The sequence below is a fragment of the Entelurus aequoreus genome, linkage group LG08 (assembly GCF_033978785.1).
Source record: "Entelurus aequoreus isolate RoL-2023_Sb linkage group LG08, RoL_Eaeq_v1.1, whole genome shotgun sequence".
Lineage (NCBI taxonomy): Eukaryota > Metazoa > Chordata > Actinopteri > Syngnathiformes > Syngnathidae > Entelurus > Entelurus aequoreus.
In genome coordinates, this window is record NC_084738.1 from 31195473 (window position 1) to 31210937 (window position 15465).

At 37.5% G+C, this 15465-nt stretch overlaps 1 protein-coding gene across 2 annotated transcripts in view; it reads left to right on the plus strand.

The window, feature by feature from the left end:
• LOC133655779 (zinc transporter ZIP11-like) overlaps positions 1-12655 on the plus strand; it is a 157762-nt gene extending 145107 nt beyond the window's left edge. For both annotated transcript variants that reach the window (XM_062056247.1, XM_062056248.1), the window contains exons 7-10: positions 4239-4308; positions 6441-6539; positions 6636-6794; positions 9627-12655. In XM_062056247.1, coding sequence (XP_061912231.1) covers positions 4239-4308; positions 6441-6539; positions 6636-6794; positions 9627-9705 — 407 coding nt within the window. In that variant the 3' untranslated portion in view covers positions 9706-12655. The remainder of the gene's footprint in view (positions 1-4238; positions 4309-6440; positions 6540-6635; positions 6795-9626) is intronic.
• Positions 12656-15465: the final 2810 nt, after the last annotated feature.

The window sequence follows — 15465 nt, forward strand, 5'->3', positions numbered from 1 at the left end:
GTGTCAACGCGCACACACAGAGCACATACGTACAAGCAGATACGGTGTAGAGGGGGAGAATGGCAAAACAGCAATTAAACAGGTTAATAAAGAGGGTGCGCGAAGCGCAATATGGAGGTATTTTGGCTCCGAAACTAACGATAAAGGTGAAGCTTTCAACACAGAAGCGTCGCCCTGCAAGAGCTGCTTTAAGACGTGCCTTGTCAAAGGTGGCAATACAGTATTACCACCTTTGCTTCAAACTTAGGTAAATACTTAAATAACAAGCATTTAGATCTGCTCAAGGAGTTTAAAGAGTGACAGGTAAAAATGTAGTTAACTTGCTCCCCTATTGTGCACATATAGATTTGTAGACGTGCTCACAGTTGGTTGGCTTGTTGACAAATAGTAGCGGAGTCAAAACCGGCCACGTAACGTGAGCTAATGCAAGTAAACTAATTCAAGTGAATTGACTGAAATTTTGTAACAAATGTTCACTCTTTCATTTGTGTTTTCCATTCATCCATTTTCTGTTTTATCTTTAGAAATGTGTGGTTTGCATGTTACATGGCTTATCTGTTTAGTTGTAGCCATAGCATTGTTTTTAGTATTTACTATTGATTGTATTTGTCTTGAAGCACAGTTAAAATTGGCAACCATAAATCATGAAGCATTTAAGATAATGTCAATAAACCTTTCTATTCTATTCTCACCTAATTCTAGATTATGCTCCGTAATATGTAGAATTGTTCTTTGAGTGCAATAAGAAAAGCCCAGTGTGTTTTATGCCTTTTAATTTTTATTTTAGTCTTCTAAAATTGTTTGAGTGCAATAACAAACATGTTTAATGTATCATAACATTTAATGTTTAATGTTTAATGTAATCTGATAGCTCAGTCACAGCTCATTTTATACCAAATATGTGTTATATGTGTTTTATGTCGCACGTTTGCACCAAGAAAAAATCCTAGTTTGTGAACCCGTTCTCAAACAATGGCAATAAAACTATTCTGATTCTGATTCTGATTCTGATGTAAAACAAAGCCAATACTGAAGTTGGTTGTGGTCCCCTACATAGTTGCATACGTGTCCGAATGTAAACTATGCAGTGACGTAGCAAGTGGTGTCCTAAATCCTAGGGACAATTACTACGGGGGTTCCCTCCGGGTACTCCGGCTTCCTCCCACCTCCAAAGACATGCACCTGGGGATAGGTTGATTGGCAACACTAAATTGGCCCTAGTGTGTGAACATGAGTGTCAATGTTGTCTGTCTATCTGTGTTGGCCCTGCGATGAGGTGGCGACTTGTCCAGGGTGTACCCCGCCTACAGACCGAATGCAGCTGAGATAGGCTCCAGCACCCCCCGCGACCCCGTAAGGAACAAGCGGTAGGAAATGGATGGATGGATGGATGGATGGATGGATGGATGGATGGATGGATGGATGGATGGATGGATGGATGGATTACAAAGCTCTACTCCTTGTTTCATTTGTAGGGTGTAATGGTAGTGGGTAATGGCTAGTGGTAGTGAATAGGGTGAACAGTGAAATTGGGCCTAAAAGTAGCATGTTTTCTTTCACTTGTTATGTATACAGTTTAACATATTTTTGTATTAAAAAAATGTAAATCGCACATTGGATTGTAATCACATTGCAATTAGGGTTTTTTTGAAAACCGTGCAGCCCTACTAAAGATATCACATTTTCTCTTTGCATTCAAAATGCCATCAATCCAATGCACCTGTGTTTGTGCATAACATACATAACCTCACCATCACCATGGGACACTCGATCAACAATGTTGACATCAGCAGCCTACACCACAACATACACTGTATCTGCCATCTGCCCTGAACAGTATAAACTGTAAAGAGAACTCCTCTTTTTTCTTATCTGGGGCTGGTCTGAGACAGTCTAGGTCAGGGGGGGAAGATGCTGGATGTGGAGGTCCTGTGCTGGTCTGATTACACGTGGTATGCAGTTGCGAGTCCAGTTAGATGTACTACCAAATTCTTTGAGACAGCTTATCGTAGAGAAACAGACATTTAATTCCGTTCAGGCAACAGCTCTGGTGAACTGCAGTCAGAATTTCAATACTTTTAAATTGGCCAGCCTAAGGAACACCTGTGCAATAATCATGATCCAGCTGATAAAAATGAGAAGAAAAACTAAAGTAAGGGGTATATATTTTTGTTGAGTCTAGTACAGAGGAAGAGGTTGCACTACAGAAAAGGGAGAATGCTGAAATTAAGCTCTTATTGCATACATAATCCTTGTTGGTCCTAGTTTCTAAGTATATGCCTTTGAGATAAAGTACATGATGCTGGTGACTACACTCAACATCCTGGAGGGTACCTGCTCTATGCCTGTGTGTGACAGAAATTACCATGCATTGTCATTCTAATCAAGCGTCTGTAAGTGGCATGATATGACTTTTTTGTGTCTCAAGTGCTTGTAGGTTGAATTTCAATGACATATCATTAGTTCTATAAATAGGGTCCCATACTAGGAGCACAGCAGGTTGGAAAAATTGTAATAATAAAATAAGATTGCTGTAGACCCAGGGTCCCAACACATTTAGACCCATTAGCAAAATCAATAGACACATGTTGTATTTGTTTTTTAAAATGTATTTCATTAAATAAAACTATATATATAAAGACCTGCTCAGTGGCCTTGTGGTTAGAGTGTCCGACCTAAGACTGGAAGGTTGTGAGTTCAAACCCCGGACAAGTCATACTAAAGACTATGAAAATGGGACCCAATGCCTCCCTGCTTGGCACTCAGTATCAAGGGTTGGAATTGGGGGTTAAATCACCAAAATGATTCCCGAGCTCGGTAACTGCTGTTGCTTACTGCTACCCTCACCTCCCAGGGGGTGAACATGGGGATGGGTCAAATGCAGAGGATAATTTCACCTAGATGTGTGTGACTATCGTTGGGACTTTAACTTTTACTTATATTTATCCATGTTGGGAATACTATGCTTTTTTATATAAAAATTACATACATTTTATTATTTTTTTATTTAAAAATTTTTTAATCGCCTACATTTACAGACAAGTTACGTTAAGATTTCTCATTGGAACTGCGAAACAAAATCTCCCCGGCCATAATAATGGAAGACAGGAAAACGAAAATCAACCAACATTATGACAGCTGCTACTTAGAATAAGCTTTAGTCACCTTCATACTAATGCACCAAACCACATCTGTGTGGGTTGAAGATCTTAATAACGATAATAACAAATAACACGTTATTTTTAAGACAGGGACAGTGCACATCAATGAACATTGAGATTTACATATCCAACATTCCAAATATTCCCACCTATGACAGACAACACATTCCTCCCAAACGTGGTGTGCCTTTGAGGGATCTCACAGTCTCCTCTGTCACAAGCCCTGGTGCTCATACCTCCCAGTGTCCTTGTCCTTATAAATTCATTTTGCAGTGGTGGAGCAAGACAAAGGAGACAACTATACACAAAACAGGCTAATCTAAATGGTTTTCAATTATGGAAACTTTTAATAAAGAAATGTTTTTAAGAGTCTTTCAGATATGGTAGGAGAAGGGTTTTTATCCAGAGTCTTTAGAACATTTTTGCAGAGCGAGTCCATTCGTTCTTTGAGCAATTATTTAGAATTCAATTTCAAAGGAACTATCCAATATTTTCTCTCATGGCATTGACGATGACATTCCTGTTCAATCAATGTTTATCAATCAATGTTTATTTATATAGCCCTAAATCACAAGTGTCTCAAAGGGCTGTACAAGCCACAACGACATCCTCGGTACAGAGCACGCATACGGGCAAGGAAAAACTCACCCCAGTGGGACGTCGGTGAATGACTATGACTATGACTGTTGCCTGTGTAAGACTGGCACTGACTACTGACAAAACAAAGGACGGTAAAAACATACAATCGTTTGTACAATGGTGTCATGCTTTTCATTGTTTTGTATATGTCGGTAAATGGAAAATAGCATTAGCAGAACATTCAGCCATACATCTCTAGTACTATGTCAGCCCCCATCCCCGGACCATCAGACGTTTTAGAAATGAGCAGTCAATGTACAAGATATGAAAAATCCCCTTCTTATTTGCATACTGTTTGTAGGTTGCCCTCCTACTGTCTGTTAGGGCTTTGTCGATTTCCTATTCTGCTTGAAATCTTTAAAAGAATACCCTGGTAACATGTACTGTATGACGCTCTTCAACAGGCAAGGTTCACTAATTGAAGTTGTCTTTCTGCAGAGGGCTTGGCTGTAGGGGTTGGATTTGGAGCTATTGGAAAGACTCCATCTGCTACGTTTGAGAGTGCAAGGTGAGCGAACCCTGTTATAGCCTACAAATATAGTTCAAGCTCAAAAGGGGGAATATCACTGAAATTGTATATTTTGAACTCGGAAACTTTTTTGCAAAAATGATGCTTCTAAAGTTGCACAAACTTTCAGGGTTTGAACTGCCGGCATACATCCTGAGACGTCCGTTCAGCAGATTTAGCTGCATATTTTTCCGCATGTTTTTTTTTTTTGATTGAATTGCAAAAAAGAAAAGGAAGACTATAAACCAGTAAACTGCAAACAAGAAGGCTTTCAAAATTGGGGAGAACAGGGTTGGTCGTCATCTCGCCACCTCAGGCAACGCTCTTTTAAATTGTAATATGGAAATTTACCGAATTAAGATCAGAGCTCAGCTACATAGTCGTCTCTGGAGTAAGACAGCTAAGCTTGAGGTGAGAGGACTTTTTGTGTTTTTTGTGTCAAATTACAAACATTCGGCTCCTCAGTGTTTGTTTTCTAAGCTTTTACACCATGCCAATTCAACTGGTGGCCCGCCAAAGCTTTCCATTTGGCCTGCCGAACACCGCCCGAATAGGCTTGATTAAACCATTAAAACTCAGGTTGATCATGTATGCGGTACTCCCGGGGGCCAACAGCAAAGCATATGTGTCACAATGAAGCAACAGTGGGGTGAGTAGAAGAAGATTACTCATTCAACCCTTGGAAAAAATCAAAATAAATGGCAAAAATCTGACTTTTAACAACAAAGTATGAATGTTCTGGGGATAGGTTGATTGGCAACACTAACTTGGCCATGTCCATTATGTTAAATATAGTTACTGTTTAAAGTCATAATTGTATTGACTGTGGCTTAAAGTCACAAATAAGTGCAATGTGGTACATTCAAAAGACATAGGGCATTCATTTGTCAACAAAACCTGGTCAGATTTTGGCGTTGACCTGATGACCACTCTTGTTTGCCTGTTTCTGTGCAGTGTCTTCTCTCTGACATCACTAAGTGCTTGTATGTACAATATGTACCTTTAACTTTTGTATGTACTGTGTAAGCATAAGCTACCCTGAAAAATAACAGTGTGAAGTCCGGACTGTGACATCCCTGTTCAAAGCTACTTTTATTTGTATAATCATTATTATAAGATCAATTCTACTTATGGGTTGCTTTAAAAAAAAATGCTATCTGTAATTTCCTCTAAATATTCCAATTTGTGTGCTCTTGACATCTAGCGGCAATAGCCCAGTACTGTTAAGAACAGGGATATTAATAACTAGGCCTCCTGCCCCTTTTCATTATATTTCCAACTCGGTAAGCACTATGAGCTCTAAGGGGTTGTTCAGTCATCTAATGCTTTGCAGTGCTGCCATCTACTGGTCATCAGTAGCATTACACTGCAGCAAGAGCATAGTATTGGGCATTTTTTGTTAGCTTGTTCAAGTTAACTTTCCTAAAAAATAAATCACATTCAATAATGCAAAACAATAACAGTGCAATACTTTTTCATAACATGGTCACTACTGCCTAGTTTCTCTTTTTATATTCTTATTTTACTGTTATATTTTTATTCGCATTGTTGCTTTTTATTTTTATTCTATTGTAATATTTTTCTATTTTGTTTCCATTTATACCCCCATTATTTACTTTTTACTTTTTTACAATTTTGTACACTGCGGCTGGAATTTAAATTTTCCTGAGGGAACTCTCTTGAAGGAATCAATAAAGTACTATCTATCTATCTATCTAATAGAAATAACGAGCAACATGCAAGTTTGGGATTTTCAATCAAAGCACATACAATGTTTGGGCTTTAAGAAAAAAAAAAAAAAAAAAAATTAAGATAAATGATGACATATTATCATTAGGTATAACATTGTAATATTGCATCTGAAATATGTCATCATTATTATATCTTACTTATAATTTAGTAAGCTCCTGGTGATGTAATGGTTCATACTGCTGCCTTTCATGCAGTCAATGTGGGCCAATGGACATGTCTGGTGCCAGTCCCAAACAGGATATATAAGAGGGTTGCATCAGGAATTGTAACATCCATCCATCCATTTTCTACCGCTTATCCCTTTCAGGGTCGCGGGGTGTGCTGGAGCCTATCTCATATTGTACTGTATTCTATATTGTATTGTATTTTTGTTCTTGTAGGAATTTGGCTATCGGAATTGGCATCCAGAATTTCCCAGAGGGCCTTGCAGTGAGCTTGCCACTTCGTGGGTCTGGGGTCTCAACATGGATGGCCTTCTGGTGATAACAGACACAATCAACATGATTTTGTTAACATAATCACACCCAGCCTGAAAAGAGCATTACCTTTTGTTCTTGTGATGGTCTTTCTGTCAGGTACGGCCAACTCAGTGGCATGGTTGAGCCCATTGCTGGGGTGCTTGGCGCCGTCGCCGTGGTGTTGGCTGAGCCACTGTTGCCATATGCGCTGGCGTTTGCAGCTGGGGCGATGGTTTACGTCGTGGTGGATGACATCATACCTGAGGCTCAAGTCAGGTGAGTTGTGCATTAGGTTGCAATAATTAGGTTGAGACAGACTGGAGGGACAGAAGGTAGATATAGAGAAAGAAAATAGGATAGAGGGGTTTTGGAATGAGAAAACAATGGCACATCAGCCGTATCAATAACATTGTAAAGAAGTGAAATAATCATTAGGTAAATAATACATGGTTAAAATAATCAAAATCAAAGAAAGGTATCCACATCAGAAAATAAGGTGTGCATCTGCACACACATTGCAGTGGATATTACACACACATACAGTGGGGCAAAAAAGTATTTAGTCACAATCAATGGGTGGCTGACTAAATACTTTTTTGCCCCACTGTATATATATATATATATATATATATATATATATATATATATATATATATATATATATATATATATATAATGTATGTATACATATATGTATGTATATATATATATATATATATATATACATATATATATATATATATATATATATATATATATATATATATATATATATATATATATATATATATATATATATATATATACATATATACGGGACAAGCAGTAGAAAATGGTTGGATGGATATACAAGGTAAAAGCCAGTAAATTAGAATATTTTGAAAAACTCGATTTATTTCAGTAATTGCATTCAAAAGGTGTAACTTGTACATTATATATATTCATTGCACACAGACTGATGCATTCAAATGTTTATTTCATTTAATTTTGATGATTTGAAGTGGCAACAAATGAAAATCCAAAATTCCGTGTGTCACAAAATTAGAATATTACTTAAGGCTAATACAAAAAAGGGATTTTTAGAAATGTTGGCCAACTGAAAAGTATGAAAATGAAAAATATGAGCATGTACAATACTCAATACTTGGTTGGAGCTCCTTTTGCCTCAATTACTGCGTTAATGCGGCGTGGCATGGAGTCGATGAGTTTCTGGCACTGCTCAGGTGTTATGAGAGCCCAGGTTGCTCTGATAGTGGCCTTCAACTCTTCTGCGTTTTTGGGTCTGGCATTCTGCATCTTCCTTTTCACAATACCCCACAGATTTTCTATGGGGCTAAGGTCAGGGGAGTTGGCGGGCCAATTTAGAACAGAAATACCATGGTCCGTAAACCAGGCACGGGTATATTTTGCGCTGTGTGCAGGCGCCAAGTCCTGTTGGAACTTGAAATCTCCATCTCCATAGAGCAGGTCAGCAGCAGGAAGCATGAAGTGCTCTAAAACTTGCTGGTAGACGGCTGCGTTGACCCTGGATCTCAGGAAACAGAGTGGACCGACACCAGCAGATGACATGGCACCCCAAACCATCACTGATGGTGGAAACTTTACACTAGACTTCAGGGAACGTGGATCCTGTGCCTCTCCTGTCTTCCTCCAGACTCTGGGACCTCGATTTCCAAAGGAAATGCAAAATTTGCTTTCGTCAGAAAACATGACTTTGGACCACTCAGCAGCAGTCCAGCTCTTTTTTTCCTTAGCCCAGGTGAGACGCTTTTCGCGCTGTTTCTTGGTCAACAGTGGCTTGACACGAGGTATGCGGCAGTTGAAACCCATGTCTTTCAAGCGTCTCTTGGTGGTGGATCTTGAAGCACTGACTCCAGCAGCTGTCCACTCCTTCTGAATCTCCCCCACATTTTTGAATGGGTTTTTTTTCACAATCTTGACCAGGGCGCGGTGATCCCTATCGCTTGTACACTTTTTCTGACCACAGTTTTTCCTTCCCTTTGCCTCTCCATTAATGTGTTTGGACACAGAGCTCTGAGAACAGCCAGCCTCTTCAGCAATAACCTTTTGTGTCTTTCCCTCCTTGTGCAATGTGTCGATGGTTGCCTTTTGGACAGCTGTCAAATCTGAAGTCTTCCCCATGTTTGTGTAGGCTTCAGAACTGGACTGAGAGACCATTTAAAGCCCTTTGCAGGTGTTTTGAGTTAATCAGCTGATTAGTTTGTGGCACCAGGTGTCTTCAAAATGTAACCCTTACACAATATTCTAATTTTGTGACACACGGAATTTTGGATTTTCATTTGTTGCCACTTCAAATCATCAAAATTAAATGAAATAAACATTTGAATGCATCAGTCTGTGTGCAATGAATAAATATAATGTACAAGTTACACCTTTTGAATGCAATTACTGAAATAAATCAAGTTTTTCAAAATATTCTAATTTACTGGCTTTTACCGTATATACAGTCGTGATCAAAAGTTTACATACACTTGTAAAGAACATAATGTCATGGCTGTCTTGAGTTTCCAATAATTTCTACAACTCTTATTTTTTTTGTGATAAAGTGATTGGAGCACATACTTGTTGATCACAAAAAACATTCATGAAGTTTGGTTGTTTTATGAATTTATTATGGGTCTACTGAAAATGTGACCAAACCTGTTGGGTCAAAAGTATACATACAGCAATGTTAATATTTGGTTACATGTCCCTTGGCAAGTTTCACTGCAATAAGGCGCCTTTGGTTGCCATCCACAAGCTTCTGGTTGAATTTTTGACCACTCCTCTTGACAAAATTGGTGCAGTTCAGCTAAATTTGTTGGTTTTCTGACATGGACTTGTTTCGTCAGCATTGTCCACACGTTTAAGTCAAGACTTTGGGAAGGCCATTCTAAAACCTTAATTCTAGCCTGATTTAGCCATTCCTTTACCACTTTTGACGTGTGTTTGGGGTCATTGTCCTGTTGGAACACGGTCTTCAAGGTCTTATCTCTGTCCATGTGATTGGTGGTGGTAGTATTATGCTCTGTGTATATATGTTGTCTTTTAAAAAAAAATTTTTTTTTTTTTTTTTTAAATCTCCATTGACCTTGAAATTGTCCACAGTGGGAACGGGAAGCTGGCATCTTGGACTTCTATCTTGGGCTTCGTAGTGATGATGTCGCTAGACGTAGGGCTAGGCTGAATTGCCATGACGACCGGCACTGAGTGGACACCAAATACCTCCATAGCCATCATCACCACGACGCTGCTGACCTCAGTGTCAAAGAAGGGAACCAAATCAAGTATTGTAAAATGTGACACTTTTCCACTGTACAGCATGAAGTCATGATGCCAGTAAACCATCCTCACTGTGAATGTGTGGCGTCGCATCCAGTACTGATGTCTTTTTTTTAGACTATTTGTACAGTAATGCAATGAAGATACTGTGTATCGCCACACTGTAAACATTCCCTTTCCCCGACCTCATTTTAATACAGTTATGTCCTGAAGTACATTGAACACTGACAGTTTTTAGGAGTTTGCCTTTCTACACCACTCCCTATGAAAAAAACAAAAACCAACGTCAGGATGTGATATGTGATTGGAGTTAATACTTTCAACAGACCTCAATATTGCATTTATTATTTAAGAAATTGCAGCCATTTTATGTACCCGGTACCTCAATTTCCAATGATGCAATAGTAGAATTACAAAAAATGATTCATGTATATATATTTTGTATTTGGTACACACACATTTGGTTTGATACGTACCTCAATTTTAAGGTCATTTTGAGTACAGTAGCTAAGGGGACAAAATGAAAAACATAAATCTGCTTAGCTTTTGTGTAAACCACTTAAATCATTTTCTTAAAATGAAACTTAGAAGAATACAAACTGCTGGCAGGTAATTCTCCAATAAACACAATTTGAACACATGTGGACCACATTAGTCTAGCTCCAGATGAAAGACTACTCTACTTAAAGCTCTCAAATAGAATAGAATAGAAAGTACTTTATTGATCCCTGGGGGAAATTCAGCTGGACTAGATTATTGGACAGACCTTAAAGACTCATAAAAACACAGTTTGTGTTTTTACATTTCCGCTGAATGTGTCGTTATTGCATTTTCACAAATATTATAAAGGTTTCACAAATCACAAACTGTTTCTATGGATCTTCAGGGTCTGTGGGATGATTTAGGGATGATTTCTTCAACGTTTTCCAGGCTTAGGACCCTAAATCTGATGGCGGGCTAGAGCAGGGACACCCCCCCCCCCGCCCCCCCTACTTATTTATCATGCATATAATTGTTTTGAATTAAAATGGTCCTCAAGGATTTTGATAAATATTTGAGAGGAACAAGCGGTAGAAAATGGATGGATGGTTTAGGAGATTCAAGTAATATAGTATAGTGCCGCTAATAGGTGACTGCCGACTAGCGCGCTAATCACTAGCTGATAACTAAAGCGATAATTGCTAGCTGACAACTTGCGCCATCACTAGTTGACAACTGGTGTGCTAATCGCTAATTAATTGCTAGCAGGTAACTTGCTCCGCTAATCGATAGCTATCTTGAATGCTACCATAAATATTACCATTTTTCATTTGTGTTTTTATTAAAATCTGCAAGGTACAGTGACTATGCCACTGCATTTTCTAAACTCTACTACCGTGCTTTGGATCAATGTGATAAACGTTCAAGACATTTAACATGGGTGGGTATTATAAACAAATATTTTTTTTAAATATGTCATGATGCCCCTGTTAAAGACTTTTGATTTGATCCATATTTGAGAACTTTAAATACAAAGGTTTTAATCTGGACCTGGACTACTGGTCTACATTCTTAAAAATGGTTTGATGAGTCTTTACTATATTTTCAAAAAAATATTAAAGATTTATAAACTTTGCTATGAGTTTTTACGCGACATTTCTTTATTTTTGTAACATTGTTCATAACATCACAGAATTTCTAAAAAAAAATATCAGTCTGGTATCGACTATCAGTATCGTCCACCGCTAACGTCAGCCTTGTGAAAATTGATTTTACCAGTTTACTCCCAATCACTCTGGACTTTTATTAGGGTTGTGAAACAATTATGTACTCATCCACTAAAGCAACTAAATTATTTTTGGAAAGTAAATAAATATCCTGTAAAACTCAAAGTTGACAGGGCACGCTACTGAATGACTTTTGTTGGTTGTGTTCGAGACCACTGAAATATCACATTTGTCCCCGGCCTGATTTTGGTGATGCATGTTAAAGCCCTCTAAAACATGCAGAGAAAGGCACACAATGATATGAAGATGGTAATAAACACTATAGGTTTCATATATCTGAAATCTTTTTTGTATGAAATTGCTGCAATTCCTAAATAATAAATGCCCTTTTTTTTGTCAAGATCACATCTAATTATTTTTAAAATTTTAAATCCATTGCGTTTATTGTCATGGTTAAAGACAAAATAAGATAAAAGACAAATGATTTATGAAATAAGTAAATATTATGAACACATGATAATTAGAATGAAGTCAATAATACAAAAAAAAATATGTATGTAATTAATAATAGTGGTGGCAAAGAGGCAAAATGCAAACTTTGTCCAACGTCCAAAGACTGTACTTGCATTATGGACATAACTGTAACTGTATTTGCTGTGCAGTGGAAAAGTACTCATGCATGCATTGAGTCAGAAACATTATTCATGTTTACTCTTGGTCAATATTCACTTTAAAACAGAAGTCGTCCATTCTTAAATTTGAATCATTTACCTCATGGCTGTAGTACTTGAAGTCTGAATGAAGTAAGTCTTTATTAGACCTAAACAGAAACAGCTTATTATTTGTTTGGGGAAAAAAAGACTTGCACTACAAGCTGTTTTAATGCAATGCTGCAATATGCAAATATAAATGGGATTTTGTACATTAGCGTTCCCTGCCCCCAAAAAAGGGATTTCACGACTTGTTGATTCTTCTTATTCATTAGAATACTAATGGAAACAATGCTTCACGTCCTTTCCAAATAAATGTAGTGCCTTCGTTTTTTATAAGTCAAGACTGCTACTGGGCAACATGACTTTTGCCTGTTTAAAAGGGTGAAGTTGGTCCTGATTCACACTTTGTTTATTAAAGGATCACTCTCAGAATGAATGGGATTTGAATCAATATTTTTGGCATACAAAATATTTAATTGTGCTCTACGCTAGGAATAACGATATTGTAATAATTAATGTATGTAAATCAGGGGTCTAAACTCACCCTTTGCTCTGATTACTGCTTTGCACACTCTTGGCATTCTCTTGATGAGCTTCAAGCACACCTGTGAAGTGAAAACCATTTCAGGTGACTACCTCTTGAAGCTCATCGAGAGAATGCCAAGGGTGTGCAAAGCAGTAATCAGAGCAAAGGGTGGCTATTTTGAAGAAACTAGAATACAAAACATGTTTTGAGTTATTTCACCTTTTTTTGTTAAGTACATAACTCCACATGTTCATTCATAGTTTTGATGCCTTCAGTGACAATCTACAATGTAAATAGTCATGAAAATAAAGAAAACGCATTGAATCTGGAGAAGGTGTGTCCAAACTTTTGGCCTGTACTGTATATTAGGGTTGTTCGGTATACCGGTACTAATAAAGTACTGCGGTACTAATTGATTGAAATCGATACTATACTGCCTTTGAAAAATACCGGTACCGTTCTTTCATCTGAGTGCAGCTGTGGTGACTACAGAGCCGAGGCGCATGATATTGAGTGTGTCAAAACGCACACGCAAAGTGCATACAAGCAATAACATCATTTTGGGGAAGAATGGCAAAAAACGACAATTTTACTGGATAACAAAGAGTGTGCGTGAAAAACAATATGGAGGTATTTGGGCTTCAAAACAAACAATAAAGGTGACGCTTTAAACACGGAAGCGCCGCACTTCAAGTGTTGCTTTAAAACACGCCTGGCTAAATGTGGCGATTAGTATTACAACCTTTGCTTCAAACTTAGGTAATCATTTAAAATAATAAGCATTCACATCTGCTCATGGAGTTATAAAGAGTGACAGGTAATAATGTAGTTGTTACACCTGTCCTGCTGTTTGTCTCCAGTGCAGACCGTAGTAGAGGAGCACAGGGGAGACATTCACTTTACCTCGCAATGGGTCTGCTAAGATCCGCCTTCCGGTCAGAATTCAAGGCTGCCGATTTGTGACAATCTGGTTGCTTTATTATTAGTTTTGCAGGACACAACCGGACCCATTCATAACTTTACTGTGCAGTACTCACGCTCTTCTCTCTCTGTACTCGCTCACTAACTCACTGACGTTACTCAGACAACACGTTGCCATTCTCACAAACACACATACTGCACTCTCATGAGTTAACAGCTCGTCTGTTGTGCACATATATATACATAACATGTAGATCCATAGCATGTAGATACTTAGACGCGCACACAGCTGTTTGGATTGATGCCAAATATTAGCGGAGTTAGGACCGCCCATCTAACTCAATCAGTGCAAGTAAAATGACTGAATTTGGTAACAAATTGGTACAATTTGTGTTTTATCTTTAACAAAAGTGTGTTTTAACTTAATTTCCCCTCTGGGATTAATAAAGTACTTCTGATTCTGATTTACCTGCTACATGGCTTATCTGGGTACTTTATCCATAGTTTTGTTTTAAGTACTTACTAATAATTGTATTGTTCTTCAAGCACATACCAGGATTGGCAACCATAAATCATGAAGCATTTAATATAATGTACACAAAGCGTGTTTATTATATTCTAATCTAATCCTTGATTATGGCAGACTATATGTAATATGGAACATTGTAAATTTTTCTTTGAGTGCAACAAGAAAACAATATGTTAAATGCCCTTTAATTTATATTTTAACCTTCTAAAATTGTTCTTTGAGTGCAATAGGAAACACATGTTTATTGTATTGCAAGATTTTCTGTTAAAATACAGCCAATATTGACACTTTTTCAAAGTTCCCTATATTTGGAAAAGTATCGATATACATATATATATATATATATATATATATATATATATATATATATAGATATATATATATATATATATATATATATATATATATATATATATATATGTACAAACCCTGTTTCCATATGAGTTGGGAAATTGTGTTAGATGTAAATATAAACGGAATACAATGATTTGCAAATCATTTTCAACCCATATTCAGTTGAATATGCTACAAAGACAACATATTTGATGTTCAAACTGTTAAAACTTTTTTTTTTTGCAAATAATCATTAACTTTAGAATTTGATGCCAGCAACACGTGACCAAGAAGTTGGGAAAGGTGGCAATAAATACTGATAAAGTTGAAGAATGCTCATCAAACACTTACTTGGAACATCCCACAGGTGAACAGGAAAATTGGGAACAGGTGGGTGCCATGATTGGGTATAATACTAGATTCCATGAAATGCTCAGTCATTCACAAACAAGGATGGGGCGAGGGTCACCACTTTGTCAACAAATGCGTGAACAAATTGTTGAACAGTTTAAGAAAAACCTTTCTCAACCAGCTATTGCAAGGAATTTAGGTATTTCACCATCTACAGTCCGTAATATCATCAAAGGGTTCAGAGAATCTGGAGAAATCACTGCACGTAAGCAGCTAAGCCCGTGACCTAGACAAAGTAGCTGGGGACAGCAAAGTCTGGGCTTTTGTGCTTAGGCTGCTGCCCCCGCAACCCGACTTTGGATAAACAAAAGAAGATGGATGGATAGCATGCTAATATGTTATTCCAACAGTATTCAAAGCAATACCAATACATCGTTGAATTAACACCATCTGTTTTCTTGACAGGCATGGGTTTTTTTTTTTAAACAAGAGACAAACATTTTTTTTTTATCTAAGCTGTCACACTATCCTTTACTTTTGTCTAATTTGACTCACTTAATGAATAAAGTAGCCAGTACTTAGCCAC